The sequence below is a fragment of the Urocitellus parryii genome, chromosome 8 (genome assembly GCF_045843805.1).
Source record: "Urocitellus parryii isolate mUroPar1 chromosome 8, mUroPar1.hap1, whole genome shotgun sequence".
Classification (NCBI taxonomy): Eukaryota; Metazoa; Chordata; class Mammalia; order Rodentia; family Sciuridae; genus Urocitellus; species Urocitellus parryii.
Window position 1 is genome coordinate 74939636 of NC_135538.1, and position 23953 is coordinate 74963588.

General features: G+C 36.4%; 2 protein-coding genes across 6 annotated transcripts in view; both read right to left on the reverse strand.

Moving 5' to 3' along the window:
- Cyb5r4 (cytochrome b5 reductase 4) overlaps nucleotides 1-7437 on the reverse strand; it is a 78797-nt gene extending 71360 nt beyond the window's left edge. For all 5 annotated transcript variants that reach the window (XM_026410805.2, XM_026410813.2, XM_026410828.2 and 2 more), the window contains exons 1-2: nucleotides 7240-7437; nucleotides 1544-1697 (exon numbers count right to left, since the gene is read on the reverse strand). In XM_026410805.2, the coding sequence (XP_026266590.1) occupies nucleotides 1544-1697; nucleotides 7240-7353 (268 nt within the window). In that variant the 5' untranslated portion in view covers nucleotides 7354-7437. The remainder of the gene's footprint in view (nucleotides 1-1543; nucleotides 1698-7239) is intronic.
- A 1316-nt stretch (nucleotides 7438-8753) lies between these two features.
- On the reverse strand, nucleotides 8754-12710 carry Ripply2 (ripply transcriptional repressor 2). The gene is given in 5 exon segments (XM_077801747.1): nucleotides 8754-8910; nucleotides 11937-12001; nucleotides 12324-12394; nucleotides 12624-12659; nucleotides 12662-12710. Coding segments are annotated over 5 exon segments (378 nt in total).
- Between the last annotated feature and the right edge of the window lie 11243 nt (nucleotides 12711-23953).

Genomic DNA, 23953 nt, shown 5'->3' on the forward strand with positions numbered 1-23953 from the left:
AAACATATGGAAAAGAAACTAATGAAAAATAAATGGATTTCTCAAGAATTTAAAGTAATTTTAAAGAAAAATAACTAAAAGGTAGATTTGTGAAAGTTACTGGGTGGTAGAGTATCTTAGGACTTCTGGATTTAAAAGCATTCATTTATTTTCCATACTCCTGAAAACTTTCTAAAATAAATGTTAGGGATAAATAAGATGTAAATCCACAGAGACACAGAAGTCAGAAAATGAAATGACAGCAATGAAGTTTTGGAAGCCATAGAGTTAAATGGATAAGTGATAACATACTTCATTTTCACAGAATGAAAAAAAAAAGGTGAAAATAAAAATCTATGGTAAATGGTAAGGGAATTCATGAAAAGGGCAACTTGCTCAACAGAACCCCCACAATTTTTAAAAATTATAACAGCTATGAAGAAAAGGACAATTACATTTAGTCACATATTTTCTTTTACTTTCATTTGGGATTACATTAGAAATTACTGGTAATCCTTCCCCTTTAAACAGAGGGTATTAGTAGTGTTATGGTTTGGATGTAAAGTGTCCCCCTAAAGTTCACATAAGACAATGCAAGAAGGTTCAGAGGTGAAATGACTGGGTTAAGAGACCCTTTGGGGTAACATACCTCAAAGCCACTCCCTAATTCTCACCTCCTCCAGCCACACCCTACCAGCCTTCAGTTACCACTCACGGTCCACATCACTCAGTGGATCATGATGTAAGCTGCTTCCCTCTGCCACACTCTTCCACTGTGATGCTCAGCCTTAACTCAAATTCCTAGGAATGGAGCCAGCCTTCTATGGACTAGGACCTCTGAAACCATGAGCCCTCAAATAAACTTTTCCTCTCCTAAAATTATTCTGGTCCAATCCTTTAGTCACAACAGCGAAAAATCTGAATAAAACAGTAGATGTTTAGTATGTCTGAGTGTCTCAAGAACATCACTGTGGAGACTGGATGTACAGGTTCACTGTATCTATTACTATACTTTTGTCTCTCCGAGACGCCAGATTGTTGGTTACCATGAGTTCTGTTTTCATCAGCTACACCTCTCAGCTCATTTCTTCAACTATTTTGGAGCTTCTAAGTTACTATGAGCTAGAAAAAACAGGAAACTAATATTGCCACATACATTAAGTAATAAAATTTGCTGTAAATGAGAACTAAATATTTGGCTTTAATGTAGGCCTTCTGATTTCCTTTAGAGTCTCTGAGACTGTATAAACTGTGTGCTACTGAATAATTTTACCTTTGGCATTAAACTGCCTAGCCAACACTTGTTTCCTTTCAAAGGGAACAGAATATGGGGATGTGGGGGGGGGGAGTTTCATTTCAGAAACTTTCTGCATCAAAATGTAAACAGTTGCATAAAGAAAGAACACTGTCCAAGGCCAGAACAATATTATTTATTGCCCAGTATGGGCATATTTTTGTTTTCTAATTCTGAATCTGATCACCAAATAATAAGACTATGTATGATATGTTATAACAAAAGGAAAATCCAGCACATTTTTTAAGTTATTTAATAACTACCACCTACCTCTTATGCATATCCAACAATCTTCTTTTTTGTTGTGTTTCTTAAGTTCTTCTTCAGTTACGTCAATTAACCTGCCTTTTAATCCTGTTAGGTCCTTTCCACTTTTGGACAGTCGAATCCAATCCATAAGACTTCTGCCTTGCTTTAAAGGTACCTAGAAAAGGAAAAAGGTTGAATTAAATTTGGAATCTTCAAGTTAATTGCTTTCCCTTTGTCCTGAGACTTGTCTTCAGAATACTGCATTACTTTTATTCTCATTAAAAAAAAAGATAAAAATGAAAATCTAACAATTCTACAAATCCTCATAGCTTTAGGAGGCATCATCATTATTTGTGCTACATTAAAATTATAAATAGAAAATTACTTAAAATATCTGGGCTATGAATTTTCATCATAATGGTTTCACAACAAAACAGGAAAAATATTCAATCCAAAGACAGAAACATGTCCTTGTCCTGACTCTGTCACTGATTATGTTAGAACAGCCACTCTCAACCAAAATTTCTTCCCCCTAAATATACAGAGATTTGAGGAGAGAAAAGATACACAAATGATTGGCTATCACTGACTTTCTTTGAATTATCACTACAAACAGAAAAACTGGAATAACTTTGCATTAAAAATGCTTTTTAAGAATCCACTGAGAAAGTTTATCAAACAATGTAAAATAATCACACTGTACAGAAGGGGTTGGCCAACCCCTGGCCAACCCTGACAGATTTCTACATAGCCCTGAGCTAAGACTAGTTTTCACACATGGTGGTGATAGTGAAATGACTGAAAACTTATGAGGCTCTCAAAGCCTAAAATATTGTAGTTTCTTGATATTCGTGGGAGATGTATTCCAAGATCCTCAGTGAACACCTGAAACCAAGGATAGCAGCAAACCTTATATATGCTAGCTTTTTCCTATATATAAATTTCTTTTTCCTTCTTTACAGTTTCACAGACAGGAGCTCATTCTTGCTACAGATCTTAGCAACCTAAGCATACAATTTGTTTTTTAATCCTTAAGATGAAAAACTTCACTTAATGGAAGCACTTTATGGTTTCTCTGGCATACCCAAATTGTTAGCATCACTACTCTTGCACTTTGGGGCCAGTATTAAGTAAAATAATGTTACTTGAAGATAAGAATTACAATATGCAATAGTCATTCTGATAACTAAGAAATGGCTTCTAAATGATTGACAGGTGTGTTGCCCGTATGGTTTAGACTTGCTAGACAAAGAAATGTTTCATATGCTAGGCAGGAAGGAAGGGGACTGCACAAGATTTCCTCATAATACTAAAAACAGCATAAAATCTAAAATTTAAGAATTGTTTATTTCTGCCATTTTCCATTTAATATTTTCAGACTAGAGTTGACTGTGAATGACTGAAACCACAGAACACAAAACCATGAATAAGAGTAGACTACTATACTTACCATTAGGTCCTTTGAAGAAAACATCTGCCAACACCTGATTACAGGATTTACTAACAGGATGTTCTGGGGTTTGGTTTGGTTTTAAAAATTACACTTTAAAGTCTTTTAGATGAAAAGCTGCTATGGTCTGAATGTGTTCCCCAAAAAGCACATGTGTAAAATTAATCCCCAAGGCAACTGGATAGGAAGTTGTGGCCTTTGAATGGTTTTATAAAGTTCATAGGGGCTTCACCTCATAAATGCATTAATGCTGATTATAAAAGGGCTTAAGTAGGAGGCATAACAATACCAGAGCTTAAATTATACTACAGCGCTATAGTAACAAAAATAGCATGGTACTGGCAGCAAAACAGACACAAAAACCAATGGAACAAATAGAAGATACAGAAACAAACCCACATAAATATAGTTATCTTATACTAGACAAAGGTGCCATAAACATATATTGGAGAAAAGATAGCCTCTTCAACAAATGTGCTGGGAAAATTGGAAATCCATATGCAGCAGAAAAATATCTTAACTTCTGTCTCTTACTCTGAACAAAATTCAAGGATCTAGGTATTAGAAGAGAAACTCTGTGTCTACTAGAAGCAAATGTAGGCCCAACACTCGATCATGTTGGCTTAGGAATGAACAGGCTCAACAAGACTCTTAAAGCGCAAGAAGTAAAATCAAGAATCAATAAATGGGATAGTATCAAACTAAAAACCTTCTTCACAGTAAAGGAAACAATCAATAGAATAAAGAGAGAGCCTACAGAATGGGAGAAAATCTTTGCCATCTGCACCTCAGAGCATTAACCTCTAGGATATATAAAGAACTCAAAAACACCACCAAGAAAACAATTAACCCAATCAATAAATGGGAAAAGGAACTGAACAGACACTTCACAGAAGAAATACAAATGACCAATATATGGTGACAGTTACATCAACGTTTATAGCAGTTCAATTCACAATAGCTAAACTATGGAACCAAACTAGATGCCCTTCAACAGATGAATGGATAAAGAAAATGTGGTATATGTACACAATGGAATAATACTCAGCCATAAAAAAGAATGACTTTATGACATTTGCTGGTAAATGTATAGATCTGGAGACGATCAAGCTACATGAAATAAGTCAATCCCAAAAAATCAAAGGTTGAATGTTCTCTCTGATATGTGGATGATAACACACAACAAGGAGGGGAGGGAAAGAATAGAAGTACAGGGGATTAGACAAAGGGCTCTGAGGGGAAGGGAGCGGGGAAAGGAAAGACAGTGGAATGAATCTAACATGTTTTTCCTATGTACATATATGAATACATCACAGTGAATCTCCATATCATTACATCCACAAAACTGGGATCCTAACTAAATAAGACATACTCCATGTTTGTTTAAATATGTCAAAATAAACTCTACCAAAAAAAAAAAAAAAAGGGATGGCTTAAGGCTGCTCTCTTGATCTCTGATTTCCACCATGTTCCACCAAAGGCCCTTTCTAGATGCAGGCCCTTGACCTTAGACTTTTCAGTCTCCAAAACTGCAACAAATCAATCCCTGTTCTTTACCAATTATCCAGGCTTGAGTATTGAGTAATATACAGAAGTGTTATTAATATTTCAATCAGTTAAGACAACCTAGTGAAAATTTTTCTGTAACATGGCTACTATTTATATTTAGTATATAATATAGTACCAAAAAATGTTTAATGCAAAAGCAGGCACCTTCAAGTTTTTACACCTCACTTTCCTGAATCATACTTATTTCATGTATCGATTTACCCCCCAAATAAACAAATTAATAGATCTGTGGTACATTTCCAATTTCACATTTCACCCTAAATTTTAAATCTATATTGTCCCATTCTGACTGTCAGTGAAACTCTCCAGGTTTCTTGATCCCAATCTTATAATTTATTCATTTGAAATTATTTTTTCCTATCCCAAACCAAAACCACTGGTCTCTCTCCATTCCATAATCCCCAGGGTAGTTAATTTTTAGAAATGCAAGTCAAATTATGTACCTTCCCTCCTTCAGAGGCTCCTCATGTTACCTTATAATAATGTCTCCAAATTCCCTAGTGCTTTACCAGATCCTTCATAATATGGTCATAATTTGTTTCAAAAGATCCATGATTTAACTTTCATTTCTTTCCATTATATGCTTTAGCCAAATGGGAATTAATTCCTTGATTACTATCAAGTACTTGCTCTCAAGTGTTGCTTTTTCTTCCTAGATTTGCCCCACCCCCCAGAAGCCTCTGGAAGGCTTCTCTGATTCAGATTACTTTTTGGTCATAACACACTACTGTAGTATTTATGGTATTTTATATGACTGTTTATTAATCTTTGCTACCTATGAGACTACTTGAAATTAGAGATCACATCTCTACTAAGTAGTATATAAATACTGGTTTATGAGTTATTAGTAGAAATAATAATAGCCATCACATATTGAATGCATTCTCTATGTCAAATTCAAATCTGTGAGGTTTGAATAAAACCCTAGGGTAAACATCCTTTACTGAGTGCTTACCAAAGCTGTGCTAAGAAAAAACATTCTTACTTAATCCTATGAATAATACGATAAAATTGGTTATTTTCAGTTATACCCAAGGAAACAAATTCAGAGTTTAAGTGATGGATTTGGGAAAAGAATCCGTGTCTTTCTCACTTCAAAGTCTATGCTTTTAACAATTATGATATATAACGTCACCAACTAGGTTTCATTTTCCTCAATCTGTATTTGTTTCATCCAAAGTCAGTTTCCAATATGGTCAAGATTATCTTGTTTCACACACACACCAAAAAAAAAAAAAAAAAGAAAGAAAAGAAAGAATCTTAATTTCTTTTTAATTGTACAATAATATTATTTGTTTTCTTTATGGATTCAAAGACTCACATTTGCCATCACCATCTGTGTAACTTTTTGTCTTTGCCTCTAAGCTTTTCCTTTAGATGGATGTTGAGAACAAGGATGGAGATTTTAGTGGAGAGGGGCCACAACTCATAATCTAATTCTGGAAAGGCTACACTATAATCCAGTGAGTATTTAGTTTAAGGAGAGAAAGAGGTCAAGGGAGGAAAGGACACATGATTGGGTGGCTGTAAATAGAAGTACAGAGCAATAAATGAAATATCACAGACAGAATCACATCACAAGACTATATGCTCCAAGGCAACATTTCTTAACCAGTTTCCTTTCTGTGAAATGGAAATACTGAAAGCTTCCATTTCAAGGGTCATTATGAAGATTAAACAAGGTAATAGAGGGAAAACACTCAAAACATATATGGCCATGAAGCATTTAATAAATCTCAGTATTGGTATTATAATTGAGGATACAGACCTCTGAGAAGCACGTGAAAAAATACAGATTCCTGAACCCATGTTTTAGTCTAAAATCAGAATTTCAGGTCTAACTAGAGAAAAATAAGGAAAGTCGGAGAAAGTCCTAAATGATGCTAAGACTCAAGAGTCCAGAAATGACAAGAAAAAGGAGTAGCCTAAATAGTTGGAATTCTCAAAAACAAAACATGAGGAAGTGGCTACAGAACCAAGCATTAGCAAATAAGAGAAGCAAGCAGCATTCAGGTTTAAGTGAACAGGGGTCACACTTTTTACTATATTTTGCAAATATAAAATGTATTTGCATCCCACCTGTTGCTAAATGTAACTATGCTTAACAAATACTCTAGCATTAGTTACATTAGCTCCGAAGTCAGGAAGTACAAAAGTCATGTTGAAACAATCAGATACCTGAGAGAAAGGCAGTATGATTTGGAGAGAAGTGTCCATAAACCTGAATGGAGGTTTGTGGACATTTGTCTTAGCTTCTCAAATATTCCCTAGCTCCAAAAATCCCCACGGCTGCAGACTGTCTCTAGTCGCCACTGTTCAGTCCTTCCCTTCTGCAAGAGAACCCACAACACTCATAACTCCTTCGGACAGTGAAGAAGAGACCAGAGAGGACAGGTTGAAGAGAGGGAAGACAATATTAAGTACCCAAAATAAGGCAAGCATGGTGAGCGGTCCTGTCCCAGAGATCTGAAATTCCGGGGGAAAGGACCTAAAGGAAGGGGACTAACAGCGGGAAAGAAGGGCTAGCAGGTGAGAGGAAGGGAAGGAGAGTTCCAGGACTGAAGACCAGCAAGGGCTGAAGGGAACGAAGGCTCCAGAGGCGGACAGGCGGTGAGGGCAAAACAGACTGTACTGAAGATGAAGAGCGAAACGCAGGCGGGAGGCGAGCTCTGGGCGCCACCAAGTGTCACTGGCTTACCTTGCTACGCCCCCCTGAAGCGACGCGCTGCTGAGAGCTGGGGGCCGGGAAAGACTGAGAAGGGACGTTTAGCATCCTGGATCCCTGGCCCGGGCTCTGCCCGGAGTCGCTCATTCGGCTGGACCCCTCTCAGACCAGATTCTCCCGCTCCGGCTCTGCGGCCGGGCAGAGGCCGAGCCCCCGACCCACTTCCGGGGTCTCCAGGGGTGAAGCACGCCATGACGCAGAACGTTAGCGGAGGGCGGAGCCAATGGAGCGAGCGCCGGCGGGGCGGCAAGAGGGGGAAAGTACGCATGCTCAGTGGGTCCGGCCGACTAAACTTCAGCACTGGATGGAGGTGACAGCTATTTCGCGGAAAGATCAGAGAGTGAAGCTGTTCCTCAGCCCTGGTGCTGATCGAATCCGAGAATATATTCTTGTAGAGTCTTGTTAACCCAGAACATCACTGTCTGTTCGTTGATAAGCGGTACGATTGTACTACCTGAAATATGGACTAAAATAACACTATTACAGCAGTCTGATTTCTTTGAAATTCTCTCCTGTGAAACACCAGGCTGTACAGTAAGGAGAATCTCACAACTACCTCTGATCTTCGCCTTTACCTTCTATCATCCTGGAATATTACAGAGATATGTTTACTTGTAATTACATTGTTTATTGTGAGATTGGGTATGAACTAAAAAGGACTTCTTGATCACAGATTACTATATTACCTTAATCCGGCAAATTTCTCCTGTTTTCTCTCTCATTAAGAAAATTGATAATATGAATAATGTTTCTACCAAATAGCTCCCCTTTGGACAAAAAAGGATCAATATTTTTCCATTCTGTTCTTTAGTCTTCTCTCTTTTAGGTTTCATGTAAATCACTCCCATTTAAACATTATTGTTTAAATGGGAGTGATTTACATGAAATGTAGTACAATAAATATTGGATACCCCACACTATTTTATTACTAGATTTAAGAAGAGCGGACGAGAATTATTATCATTATTTCTTTATAATTCCTAAAAGTTTCAGAGCCCTACTACTGACTTCCTTTCCAATTATAGAATAATGATTTTAAAGTATTTTTCACTATCTGCTAGCAGACACATAATAATAAATGTGTGCTTGGTAACAAAGTGATATTCTTCATTATCTAATAAAAGAATGTTGTCTGTAATTACAACATCCCAGTGAGGTCAGTACAAAATACTAGATGTTACAACATCTAGTATTCAGATGTCATTCTTTGCAAAATTATATATACAGGTAAATGTGTAATTTAATGAAAAGACTGAAAGTATCTCTGTAAGCCCCAAATAGTTATAATATAATCAAGACATTTGTAAATGGCATTTATTTTAAATTTCAACATTTAATTCTAATGAAGGGATAAAAAAGTCAATACTACCATAGTATTTATATAATATTTCCTTTTATTAATAAATTATATACAAATAAATTAGTTTAAAAGATTATGATACATTTATACACCAAAGCCCATGAGCTTTGAATATCATCAGAAGTAACTAATTAGATTAATTTTCACAGGTCAGCTGCTCAATTTCATCTTCACTATCGGAATCTTCATAAAATGAAATTGTAGCTTGAATTGGAAAAATTTTCAGAAGAGCTTCTGCTTCTTGATATAAGTAATCATAACACTTTGATTTTGGCCAAAATAGCCTGAAAGAAGCAGACAACATAGTATGCTTTATTTTGTTCACATTCAGAATCCTCATACTTATGAAAACACCAGATTTCAAGAGCGCTATACCCTTTGCAATAGATGTATGCATTTAGGTACAGCCTTAAGATAGTTTTAAAATGCTACTATCACAGTTTTCATAGAGTCTATTTGCCAATAATTAATGGCTATTTATTTTAAATATCTATCCAAACTATAAATTAGATCAAACAAATTTATGTAAACCCTGCATAAGCATAAAATCAATATTTAGCTTACTTCTAGTTTCTACATTCCTTAAGGGGAAAAAAATGAATTCTACCACTACGATACCAATTCCAGTGATAATCAACTTTATAAAAATGACAAATATTATGCACCCTAAGCAAGGTGTCCATCATCTACTGCATTGTTTAAAACTCACAGGTTTAACTATTAGTAATAGATGTAGCCAATACACATTTATAAAGTACCAAAACCAATATTTTTAAAAGTTGGTCTATGCATTCACAACTTGAGACATAGAAAGGCTACCTTTGACACAGTCTTGAAACCATCTCTTCTCATTTCCCAATCAATTTGGAACACTATACTGAGATATTGAGAAATTATATAGGTTTCAAACAAATAATTTGCCTGTAAGCACGATTATCTCAGAATTTTTAATATCTGGCAAGTGTTAATATTGCCACTTGGCTTTCTATTGTGTTTTATCCAAGCATAAAAGGAGAAGAGATAAGGCTGAATTACTGACTAGAGCACAGTTATTTTAGTTTACGATGAATAGCTCTGTGTATAACTGAGTGATTCTAAAAAACAAAGAATTATATTATATTCAGTATTCTCAATTTTAAATTGTGGGAAAAAAGACAATGATGTTTATATATGTTTCTAGCAAAACATTTTTAAAGTTTATAATTTTGATGCTTAAATATGTAACTATGGGTTATTCATTCAATAAATATTGGGGTGATTCCTTAAAATGCCAACATAATTCATATATCAAAGATGAATAAATCATGACCCTCTACTCTCAGGAATTTGCAATTGAGTGAAAAGATAAATAGTACTCAAGATATAAATTAATAAAAATAAAATAAACTTAAGAGAAGCACAATTAAATTGTAATAGTAGTTCAGAAAAGAAAGTAATTGCTTATGAAGATAACAGTTTACTTTCTAATATTTAATTGGATTTTCCAAACCCAACAAATGCTGGTTAGTTGTTATCATCATACTCTGTCCAGAATTTCCCACTGTGGACTATTTTTCTTCCAGAGACTCCATATTTTATTGAATTACTCCCTCTTCTGATTCTTCTGACTCCTTTGTGGACTTCTCTTTCTCTATATACTGGTGAGATACAGGCCTTCCCCCAAAGCTTCGTTGAGAATGATCAGTTCCTACCTCTCGATTACCCAGGATGAGCTGAGTATTCACTGTCATGAGTTCCCCAACCCTCGATTTACCATAGACTCCCAAGCTTGTACTTAAGATTTTAATATGTATGTAGCTCTCTACCTGATATCTCTATTTTATTGCCCCATAAGCATTTAAATATGACAAACGGAAAGTTGGATGCATTACCTTGCACTCCAAATCTGTTCTAAGCACTAATTTATTTCTTCTTTCTTTCTTTCTTTTTTTTTTCTTAGTGCAAGACTCACCTTGTCATCAGAAACTTGGGAGGAATTTTGGCTTTTTACCACTGCTTCACCTATCATATCCAATATATCTTAAAGCCAAACTTTGTCACCTAAGTATTTTCCAAATTCACCCAGACCCATCCTCACTTCCAATTTCTTAGAAAAGCTTATCATCATTTCTTACCTGAACAATTTCAATAGCTTCCAATTCCTTTTGGTATTCTAAATTATATATAATTTCCTTAGTGATTTTTTTTGGAAACATAAATCTGACCACACCACTCTATGGTTAAATCACTTGAGTAATAAGCAAATTCATCTATAGAGTAAACCTATGAGATCTTAACAAAGCTCTGTATCAAGGTGTACAAGCTCTGGCCTCTGGCTACCCTGCTGGAATGACCACAGCTTCACACACCCAAATTCCATTCTGCCCCCACCTCCCCATCCATCTGGTTAACTTCTTCAAGACTTCAGGCAGTCACAACCTGTGATGCACACCTCCCTGAGCCTCACTTAGGCACTTCATGCCCTCTTCGCACCTGTAAAACTGACCAAAATAAACTCCATTAGGACGTTTACAAGGTGCTGTCATTTTTTCCTATGTTCTTCAACAACTGCTAGCACATGGTAGAAAATTAATCAGCATGTATTAATTATTATGTGCTATCTATAAACACATACATCCTTTACAAACATCATACAGCTCTTTTAACAGCTCTCAGACACAGGAAAATGGCATAATTATTAACCTTTAGTCTGAATAAGAGCTACAAAGAATCTTACAAAAAGGCCCACTTCCAGGGGCAAGAAATAGTAAATAGTTTCTCCTTGTTATGTTAAATAACTTTTAAGCTCTTTTAGGATCACCCTTAGTAATCTTTAGGATTTTTTGTTACATTTTCATTTTCTCTCATGTGTCAAGCTTGATTTTCTGTGAAATTGCAATCATTAACTCCATTCTTGCTTCTGGTTTGCAAGAGAATAACCTACCACTCACTTCTGTCTGGTATGAAGTCAATTTCATTCCAACCCTTTGGGATTACAAACAAAACAAAAGCGAAAACCATTTTTAGGCACAAGATGTCACCATTCTACTTTTCCTATACAATACATGTTGTCTTTTTCTAACATATTCCTTAAGCATTTACTGAGTATGCACCGATTTAACTGTTCTTTCAGGTGGGGGCGAGCACTCCTACATTTTTCAGTTAGATGAGTAACCCACCTCTGCGAGTGGGATGAACAGAGTAACCTTAAAGATAGATTTTCCAAGAAAGAAAAACTACAGGATCAGCTGCCTAGCTGAGCTGCGTGAAGCCTCCAGCCTCTTCTTGGGGATGGAAAAGCAGGAAATCTTCAGTAGGGCCTGTCACTTACCTGACTGGGTGTGTGTACTGGAAAAGCTTTCCTGAGGCTTGAATCATTCCTGGACCATTGGGTATCTGGGGACAAAAGGAGATGATTCGCAGTTACCACCCACCTCCATCTCAAAAATGGAAATGGGCACGCCACAGAGTCTCTCAAGCTTGCAGGAAATGTGACCCCCCCACCCCACCCCCAGCTTCTCAGCAGCCAGGCTTCTGGCAGGATCCCTGTGGCCAGACACTGGAGAATACACTCGCCTTCCTCAACATTGGCTGGGCCACAGGCAGGCACAATCTTAAGCGAGGGTGCAGACGGAGGACAGGTGTCCTTCAGCTCCTACGTCTCCAACCCCGTCTCTGCATCCTAGGAGGGGCAACCCGCCACCCAGGGTTCACTCACCGTCTCCGCTGCATAATGCAGTGTCCCTTCCTCTTTCTCGCCTCTGGCTTTAACCCAAGGTCTCCAAAAGACTGCGGATCTGCTGAATGGGAAGCACAAGCAGCGCAAAGGAAACGTGAGACCGAACCACACTTCGGGAGAAAACACCTCAGCCAACCGCTGGCACTTGGTGTCTGGACCGAGGGCGGAGGGTAGGATCTAGGAAGAGGAGGAGGGAGGGACTAGGAAGAGAGTTCAGGGCCGCGCCGGGGAGTGATACCGGGAGTCCGCGGCCCCGCGTCGCGTCCGGACGTCGGGGACGGCTGGCAGCTGGCGGTGGCGGCGCGCGCGCTCGCAGGCTGCGCTCTCTGCGTTCTCCGCGTTCTCCGCGCTCTCCGCAGTTTCCATGGCGCAGCGCGGATCCGGAGAAGGCAGCTGCCAACTAGTGAGCAATCCTGGCAGCTTCCTCCAGGTCCGACCCCCTGGCTTTATATAGCCCTTGCGGCCTGCTGCATATTTAGAAGTTCGCACCCTATCTGCCCCTCTCTCCCCACATAAACAAAAAGGCTGCGCGTGAAGGCGCACCGGGCTGAACTCCGGGTGTGAACGCGTGCAACTCCCAAATGGCCGAGAAGGGGTTTTGTCAAGCGAGTGTTAATCGCCCCGGACACATGGCCGCGGTGAAAAACAACATTCGCCCGAGCAGCCAATTTCCATGTGAAGAGGTTAGGAGGGGATAAAATTAAGCGATTCTACACGTTTTGTGTATTTCTGCAAAAAAGCCAAGTGGTTGGTAATGGATCGACCAGTCTCACGGCTTTTGGGCCTTTGGCAAATGCAGTTAGATCTGCGGTCCATGTTCTGAAGGCTGGACATGAACCCAAATGAAAAGGAATGGCTTTAATTCCTGTTTCTGCAACAATTGAAGAAAGGTCAGCGGGAGCGGGGCTGGGGTTGTGAATGGACTTCTTAAGAAAGAAATGTCGGTTTTATTATTTATTTTAATGTAATGGGAAACTAGGTTCACATATTTACCTATTATTATTTGGAGATCATAGAAAATCATTGGCATCAAGAAGAGATGTGAATGTTCCAGTCAAGAGGGACAGAGCCTGGAATCATGTGATTTGGGCATAAATAATGGCCCATATATCTTCTCATACCTGTGATTTTTCCCCAACTTCTAGTCAATATCCCCTTGTAATTAGTCTTGAGGTTCATCTCTACATTTTCATCATTACTTGGCATGTTGTCACTCATTGATAACTGGAAAATTCTTTTGTGAAGGTGGGAATATGTGTGAAATAATAATGAAATCTTAAGTTACCATATGAAACAAGGTAGTGGTTCTTTCTGCCCTGTTTCACTTATCTATTGAGGTCCATTAAACTTGGCGATTCTTCAAATGGAAAATGATATATAAATGTGATAATTTTTTTCAAAATATTTTAAATAATGAAGCTGATTTTTTAAAAAAGTCGTAGGTAAAACCTTGAATGCAAGCTGTGTTGTCTCCACTATTCATTCAATTACTTTTTAAGAAAATAATCCATTTAATTAGCACCTAAAGGCCTATAATGATCTACCTGCTGGGAGAATGAGAAATGGTTTCCTTCAGATAATGAAATTAATGAGGAGAGAGATACCCAGTGCATGTCTCAATAACCTAGAATTATTGTTAGGCTAAATAAAATAAAGCTTAATGAATGCTAGTTGCATGCCTGATGCATAGTGAATCCTGAACAGATTATAAGCTATTATGATTTGGATATGAGGTGGATCTCAAAGCTACTGCTAATGCAGTAATATTCAGAAGTAATATTATTAGAAGGTGAGAGATGTAGTCTATTCAGTCCATCCTTGTTTGAATGGACTAACTGGGTAGTAAATGTAGGCAGATGAGGCATGGCTGGTGAAGGTGGTCACTAGGGGCATGCCTTGGAAGGGTACATCTTCCCTGTCACACATACCCTCTCCTTCCTTGCTTCCCAGAGGGGAGCAGCACTCTCCTCCTCCCCATCCCATCACCCATGGCATGCTGCTTCTCCTTGAGCCCAGAGCAATGGAGCTGGCCATCTATGGACTGAAATTCCTGAAACTGTGAGTCTCAAATAAACTTTCTTCCTCTAAATTGTCCTTGTCAGGTATTTTTGTCATAGTGATGTGAAAGCTGTCTGAAATATAAGCTCTTTAGAGATGTTGGGCTATCTGATGAAATGGCTCATTATTTCAGTTTCATAAACATCTTTGATGTGTCTACAAGATGTTAAGTAATACATTCGTCATATATAATGGTGAATAAAGTATAATCCTTATTGTCAAGAAGATTGTAGTCATAATCTATGGCCATTACAATGGCCACATAAGTAGATTTCTAAAAAGGACACATCCAAAAGCAAAAATATATCTTAGGCAGAGAAGTGACAAAAGGGAGGGACTTTAAAAAGTCTATTTAGGAAAAACTTCTTAGAGTAAATGAAACTTCAATTGATATTTCTAGAGGATCAATCAAAGGATATTATTGTCTGTGTATGTTGGTTCAGAGGAGGGAGGAGAAGGAATGAGTTATTTCAGAAGCAGAGAAGTGGCTGAAGAGATGTAAAACCCTTGGACTTCTCAAAGCCTAACATTCCATGCTAAGATGTTTTGACTTTATTTTAAGTGCTTAAGGAAGATTTTAAGAAGGAATTTTAAGTGGAATGATAACATTGCATTTTTATAAAAGTCACTTCGGCAGCTAGGCACAGTGGTGCATATCTGCAAGGCCAACTTCTCTGGAGGCTGAGGCAGGAGGATTGCAAATTCAAGGACAGCCTTAGCAAGACTCTCAGGAATTTAGTGAGATTATGTCTCAAAATAAAAAACAAAAAGGACTGGAGATTTAACTCAGTGGTAAAGTGCCCCTGGGTTCATCCCCTAGTACCAACAACAACAAAATAATTTGGTACCCTCTGGCAAGAGGGAGATTGAGAAGGCTGACGCTGGAGAAAAGGAGACCATTTAAAAGATTGCTGTAATTGTGTAGACAATACATAAGAAGATATATACTAAGAGTGCAGGTGAAAGGAAGACTTGAAGGATACTTAGGAAATGGAATTCACAGAACTAAATGCTGGTAGACTTGAGAATAGAGTCTAAATATGCTTCCATGTTTCTAGACTGGGTAAGCATGTGGATGAAGATGGCTCATAAAAAGACAAAGAAGAAAGGGAATATAGGAGAAAGAGTATACCTTTATTCGTTTATTTTGCTTTATTCTTTTCATGGTCCACAGGAGGAAAAAATACCAAACTTGATTTTGGATCTTCAATCAGTCAGGACAGGCTAGGTGATGCAGCAGTAAGAAGGAAGTCCAAAATCTCACCAGCTTAAAATAGCAAAGACTTATTTCTCACTCATGCTATATATGTCCATTGTAAGTCTGTGGAAGATCGGCTATAAATCATCTTCACTAGAATGCAAGCTGAGGGATCCTCTTTTCTCTAAAATGTCACCAGTTTACAGAGACAAGGCAATAAAATTATGCGCCAGTTTTCAAAGGTTTCTGCCTAAAGTGACAATATCACCTCAAATAAATTTCATTGGCCAAAATAAGTCATGTGACACATCTAATTTCCAAGGACCAGGGAAGTGTATTTCCACTCTATTCCCCCAAAAAGGAAAACCAGAAATAAACAGCATATAAGAGTACCAAGTCTGCCTTGCTGACTGCTAAATATTCAATTTACTTTGCTTCCAGCATATAAAATACAATTACCCCCAAAAAAGAACCCAGAAGAGATCTAATAGGTTTGATTAGACTTCGTAACACATACATGGAGGAGACATCACAGGAAAAATCCAGAGATATGAGATCTGGAGCTCAGTAGAAAATTTAGGACTAAATATTTAAACATGGAAGTCATAGGCAAGAAAATAGTAATTAAAACAATAGGAATCAATCCATTTTCCTGAGGGAATTTTGTAGTTTGAGGACAGGACCCAGGACAGAGCTCTGGAGATCAACATTTGATTGTAAGGTGAAAGAATATGCAAAAAAGAAAAAAGAACAACTCACTGAAAAGGAATAGTGATAGGTAGTAGGTGAATCTGTAGAGCAGGTGTGGTGAAAACATGGGGTGAAAGAATTTCAACAAGAAGAGGTTCAAGGCAGTAAGTGCTACCAAGAGGCCAAACAAGATAAGGGCAAGTGTTAATTGGATTTGGCAATTAAAGGGTCTTGAGTGACTTTAGAAAAACATCACTTGAGTGTATGGGAACAGAAGTTTGACATGAAGTAATAAAAATAATGAGTTGGAGTTATAAAGAATTATAAGCCCATAAATATAAAGAAATACAGAAGCATAATATAATTAAAGGTAGAACATATTTATATGACCACTCATTATTTTATAATTTTATACTAAGTTCCACTAGTGCTTACCACCTTGAGAAGGAGAAAGAGAGAGAAAGGGAGAGAAGTGGACTTTGGGTCATTAGAAGGACTTATTTTTAGGGTAGAAGAGGTAAAAGTATGTTTATAAGTTAAAGAGAGAAGTCAGGAGAGGAGAGGCCTCTGGAGACAGAGGATTGGGTGATGGCTCATGGTCCCCAAGGAGAAAGGAAGAACTGAAATCCTTAACCCCATCCCCATAGAGAATTCCCATTGTTAGGGAACAGACAGGTGAATGATGGGAACGTGAAGTTAAGAAAATAATTCTATTAAATGTGCCCTTTGTGCTGACCCCCACATGCTTTCTTTCCCAAGAAAAATTTACTTGCAGCCCTGCCTGGCTTCAATGGACAGGATGTGTCACATTCCTCAGCAAATTGCAGTTCACTGCAGGAGTAATGCAGGCCCAAAATAATGTTGGTAAGAGGAACCTAAGTTACCCTAAAGGAGGAGACTTTTGTGACCAGATCCTGGGGAGATGAGGATGGTTACAGATTTTATGGTTCCTCCTAACCATAAAATCTGTAAGAATGTATGGTAAAGGATCCAATTAGAATGGTCAGAATGGGCCAAGATGATCTAGAATGGGGACTTGAAAGTCTGATGTCACCTTGCTGTCAGTTAAAAGTCAGGAGGTGGACTTGAGCAGAACTCTCTGGAAACTTCTCTGGGATCCCCAATAAAACTGGAGTGCAGGAGAGGCACATTGTCCCTTTCCTCTCTGAGAGGATCCACTCTTTCCTTTAAGAGTGTCCCCTTTCCCTTTTCCTATTCCTCCAATAAACTCATTCCTGTTACACTGAGCAACATGTATGAAATCTTTCTGACTTGATTGCAATAACGCAGTCTCAGTTTCTCAGAAGGCCCAGGCTCCATAACACCATGAGATTGGAGAGCCTGAATTGGTGATGCTAGTAATGCAGGACTGCAAACATACAAGAAATAAATGTAATCAATGTGACCAGATCTGGCATGAGGAAGGAGAGTTTTGGTATAATTGATGACACATAAATCTGAAGTAACAACATTGTTTCCAAAATTGTGAAAAAAGAGAACATTACTAGAAGAAAAAATGAAAGAACCAATTAATTAAAGCAAAACAAGATTCATTCTTGATCAAATTAATGATAAAAAGCAGTAGAAATATGGATAATTAGAGCTAGAAACCTCAAACCTTCCGTTCATAAATTGATTTAATTTTTTTAAAGTTTTTAATTGATTTTTTAAAAAAATAAATGACAGTAGAATGCATTACAATTCTTATTGCACATATACAGCATGATTTTTCATATCTCTGGTTGTGTATAAAGTATGTTAACACCAATTTGTGTCTTCATACATGTACTTTGGATAATGATGTCCATCACATTCCACCATCATTGCTAACCCACTGCCCTCTCCCTCTCCCTTCTACCCCTCTTCCTTATCTAGAGTTCCTCTATTCCTCCCATGCCCCCCCACCCCACTATGAATCAGCCTCCTTATATCAGAGAAAACATTTGGCATTTGTTTTGGGGATTGGCTAACTTCACTTAGCATTATCTTCTCCAATGCCATCCATTTACCTGCTGCCACCTATTTATGCAGATCTTGAAGTTAATTTCCAATGAGGTCAGGATCAAAATGCTATTTTTCTTTTTGTTTGTGGAATATTTTATCTTTTTTATATCAAGGTGGGACCTCTTAGCTAAATCACGAAGGGAAATATTAATTTTAAGAAGTGCCAGCCAGGTACAGTAGTGCACATCTATAATTCTCAAAACTTGGGAGGCTAAGGCAAGAGGATCACGAGTTGGAGGCCAGATTCGACAACTTAGCCGACTCAGTCTCAAAATAAAAAGTTTGAAAAAATGACTGGGGAGATTATCAGTGGCAAAGTGACTGTAAGTTCCTTGTATTCCCCAATTAGTTAATTTTTTAATTAAATAAAAGAAGTGCCAGAAGACAGGAGCAAACAATGTAATTTTCAGGAACTTTACAGATATTATTTTAGAACTTTACAGGTATTATTTTGTATTATTATTTATACACATAATTCTTCAGCAAGCTTGATGAAGTACAAGAATATAAAGTCTTATAATATAAAAATAAATACACAATCATAATATAATGCAAGGTATAACATGTTACAGCTTAGATTTATTCAGAATTTTATACTGAATTCTACTAGTGCATTTAAAGAATGTGTTTTATATAACATATCAAAATAATTTCATAATGTACCAGCTAGTTAGGCCAACCTACATAATCCATTAGGATTGGAATATAAAAAACTTCATTTACTCAACAAATATTTCATGAACACCTACTATGTGCCAGATGTTGTTGTAGGAGCTTGGGGTATATCAGTGAACAACACAGACATAATCCCATAATTTCATGGAGCTGTATTCTAACAGACCTTTAAGCCATTAAACTTTATGTTTTACTAATACAGAGCCTTATAAATTCACTGTATACAAGGCACATATGTGTCTAACATGCTTTTCTTTCTTTTTAATTTTTTTAATCTTAGAATTTTTGCAAGGCCATAAGATCATTAAAAGGAAATATAACCTAGAGGAAAAGTGTTAGGGCTATGCGATGGTCCTTGAGAAGGAAGCAAGGAAGAAATCAAGAGCACGTTTTAAGAAATAGATATGAGCATGCATATTATGAAGAAAACAATAACAAAAAGAAAAATTGGAGCTTGAAATAGGCTCACATTTTGAATGTGACCTCTTGTTGGCCAACATTTTCTGATAGGCAGGATGACCTCAGCTAGGGTATGACTTATTCCCTACTTAGAAACTGAGGTGAAAAACAGAAGTGTGAAGGAATATAGGGAATATTATGACTCACAGCTGCTGTTGCCTCTGTGTGCCTCTTGATGATAGCAGTTTTGCTTGTAACAAGAGCAAAGTTCATACACATCCCCGTTTCATGATTTTATGAATATTATTTAAGGAAGACTCTAATAACTGACTAATTAGCTAGACCCCTTGGTTAAAAGGGAAAAAAAGTTGTACACATAAAACTTGTTCCTTTTCAGACAAATTTTTCATTTGTGTCTGAATGCCAACAGAGTCGGATATATTAACATTTTTGGCATTCTATTTCAATGACATAACTATGTTTTCACAGAAAAATTGTGAAAAATTTAATGTAAAACTGTAAACATAATGTTTATGAGGGACCTTTTGGAGGTAATAGATTGCTGTGATGGTTGCACTGTCCTGTAAATTTACTAAATGTCATTAACTCATACAGTTAACATGGATGAATTTCACCGTATTTAAAGTATAGTTGAGTATAAAATCTTCACTGTAACATTGATTATTATTGATTGATTCTTCTTTGTTCTTTGGCTGGGCTTGAAAAACTAAACACTATGAGCCTATTTTAAGTGCTTTGCAGGTTTTCAAAAACATGCATCTGTAATAGAGAACATGATTTCAATGCCTTCTACAACTTTGTAATTTATTTCAAATATATGCTGTGTTTATGCTGGTCTCTGGGCAGTTCTAGATAGTTTTGCTGCAGTGCAGTCTTCAGAGACTCTAGATGAATGCTCTGATTCATCATGATCAGAAGTCCTTCAGAAATGATTGTATTGGGTTTACAGTAAAGACCTCAGCCACCAAGCTATGGTGCATATTTACCATCAGGTTTGTGTTAGTACATCCTCAGTATTGCTGATTTGCCAAAACCCAGGACCACACACAGAAGCTGCTATAAAAGGAACATTTCTCATCACTCTTCTTTGATGTTGAACTAAAGAGCAAGCAAATGAGCTCAAGGGACTAGCCATTTTATGTTAAATTATTAGATGGTTCAACACAAGAATATGTTCAAAACTCACTAGTAAACCAAAATCCTCTAATCTTTTCTCTACAAATGATTTGGAAGTTCTGTGATCAGTATTTTATGCCAATAAAATTTCATTTGAAATAGTTGATTTAATAGAAATCTATTTCAGATCAAGAATCAGATTCTTAATCAAAGGTGGCATTTCCAAGCTTCAGCATTGGAAAATGTTCCCAGGTTTAAGATGAAGCTAACAGTTGTGGCAAAAACTGACTTAGAACTGAGCAGAGCTGGCGTGTGTTGTTTTAAACCAAGAATGTGCTCACAGATGGCTCAGAGCGAGATTTAGCAAGTCTGTGCTAATCACACTCATACATGGGAATATCTCCACTGAAAACAGCCACACTTCATTGTGCTCCTCATGTGGTTTTCTTACTTGGTTAATAATTACAATAAAGTAGAAGATTTAATGGTCTGAAATATTTCATGTTTCACATTATAGTTGCAATTGAATGTATATTATAAAAGGAGAGAGTTCATGGGAGGTGTTTCCAATTCAAAGTCTAATGAAGATACAAAATATTTTCAGAAGTTCAGCTTTGGATAAATAAATCTTTGTGGGTTCAGGATAGCTTCACTTCTAGACATTTTTCAATTTCTGAGTTAGCATCAAGTAAGTTAATTCCTCATACCTAAAAAAGTATACAAAATAAGAATACAGTATATAAATCTGACCTTAAAAATCAATCTTTTCCATTATAAAACTATATTTTATCATATTTTACTACATCAGACACTTTCTATTAAGTATTCATTAACTATACAAATTTAATATTCTTGTATTATTAAATATCTTTTGCCAAATTATGGTAAACACCAAGACTTATTTATTTTAAATTTTATTTAAATTTTGCTTTTATAATAGAACATAAAATGTCTCAATGAGATATGATTGGGAAAAGAAAGTATATTCAATTAACAAATATTAATTGTTATGAATTATGCGTGACTGAACAATATTTGAGTATACAATATAGAATAGAGAAGAAGAGCAACATATTTTTCTATTCTCACAGTGCCTAAATTCTCCTAGAGAATAGATTAAAAAAAATACATGAAGGAGACAACTATAGATTTGCAAGAGATCTATAGACAGAGTTAGAGAGTGATGTAATAGAAAGGGATCAGAAGAGGCCTCTTCTAGGCAGGATAATCAGGGAAGGCCTCCAAAGGGACTTGAGCCAAAGTCTGAAGGAAAAGGATCATGGACCTTTCCTAAATCCCTAAATCTTTTATTACTGCTGATGTAGCTAAATTGTAACAGAAAATATTTCCCTCCTCTGGCTGGTTTATATTAGCAGTAGGAGTCCAGAGAGCTTATGTGTAGACTATTCCAGAAAAAGAAGGCTGTATAAGATAATATATTTCTGTGTTTGTTTCTGACTTTTGTTAATTACCTATATTAGAGAATTAGTTGAATTATAGGATAAAATTTATTTTCTTTAAGTGTGTAAATGACTCCCACTTTAAATGGGAGAGACAAGTTTTAACTCAAGTAGCAAGTTCAAAACATGGGATGCTGTAATATGTTAACAATACCAAGTGCATGATAATTTAAGTAAGGAAACAAAAATGTACTAAGAGATTGAATAGAACTACTTTTTGTTATTATTGAATGAAATATAAATGAGGATTTATAGAAAATTACAAACTGACAATTGGGTTATCCATGAAGATTTTAGAAAACAAAATTACACATTTGTAATAGACATTTATTAGCTCCCAATGACTACTGATTAACTGATAGTTAAAAACAGGAGATATGATTTTCATAAAAGCTCTCTAAATTTTTCCCAGTATCTCATGGTAGTATTTGTTACAACAATGATCCATCCAGTTGTAGTTACTGAATAAGATTTCACTGGTTACCAATCCCATAACTATTCCCCACCTCTATCCTCATTCTTGCTAAAGAATCTCAATTTTGTATAGATATCAAGTAGCATGCTTCTGGGAAAAGTACTTCTTATTCCCTAAAAGGAAGCATGGAAGGAAACATTCCACTCTTTAATGTGCTGCCTCCCAATTTCATATCTACTTTTGATGTCAGGATTTGGGGCTCATGAGAAGGACACAAGATGAGACACAAGATGCTGAAACTAGCTGAAGGATGTAAATATTTTGGTGAAATTTTTATGCTGTTAAGCCTATGGAATAGCCATCTGTGGAAATCCTCCAAATCTAGATTTCATATTATATCAGAATTCAAATTTGCTAATTTAAATTTTAGTATTTTAGATGAGTTTTAGTTATTTGCATTTGCATATATTTTCATTCATTAACTAGTTATACTCAGGTATTATTAAATAGACTAACTCAAATGGCTTCATATAATCAAAAAATGCAATACACTTGTTGTTTCAACATAGACTGGTCAAATGACCTTTCTTAGCAGTGGAATGAGTTTACACAATGTTCCTTTTGTACATAAATACAAATTCTTACCGTTATCTCCTTGATCCTTATAATCTTCAAAAAGACAATGTTACCTAATAGTTTTCCCCTTTGAAAAGTTGAAATTTCCTAAGTAAAGTGTTATTTAAGACAGTAGTTCTCAGATATTTTGGTCTTAAGAATCCTTGAAGCTCTCAAAATTATTGAGAATATTATTTCAGAGTTAAAACAAAAATTACTGAGGACCCCAAGCCCCAAGATTTATGTTATATTTATGTTGATTATATCTATTGGTGTTTACTATATTAAAATTAAGACAGGAAAAGCTTAAATTATATATTTACTAATTCCTTTAAAGTATCAATTATTCATTGCATGAAATATGTATTTATATTAATAGTATACAATTTTCCAGAACTAATTTCCTTTGATAATCTTTTTAATTTTTGGCTTAATACAAGATGACTGGATTCTCATGTCTGCTCTGTATTCAATCTATTTCAATATATTGTCTTAATTGAAGGACATGGAGAAAACCTGCTCTCAGACAGATATGTTTAGAAAAGGAAAGATTTTATAGACTTCTTACCTGCATAATGGAGATTCCCCAGGAGTCCTGCACATGCCTCCAATTGCTAATTTAAGATAACATAGTCATACTATTCTGACAAGACTTTGAAAAGTCAGGTTGACTTGTTTTTTTATCACCAGTTAGTCAAAGTAGATATTGGCAGATTAAGAGAGTTATATACAATTCTCTTACCTCCTCAGAAATATCTCCCTTTCCATACTCATAATCAATGTAGCTGGCTCATCCTATTAAACAAACTAATCTTTATCTTTAGAAATTGCTGAAAGCAGATTCAGAAGGCTAAAGTGAGAAGATATGAGCTCAACATTGATTATGCAATGCTGTGTCTGGTAGTTAATGGTGTCTCCATTGATTCTAAGATGCTTCTCTTGTGTATAAAGTAGGGTT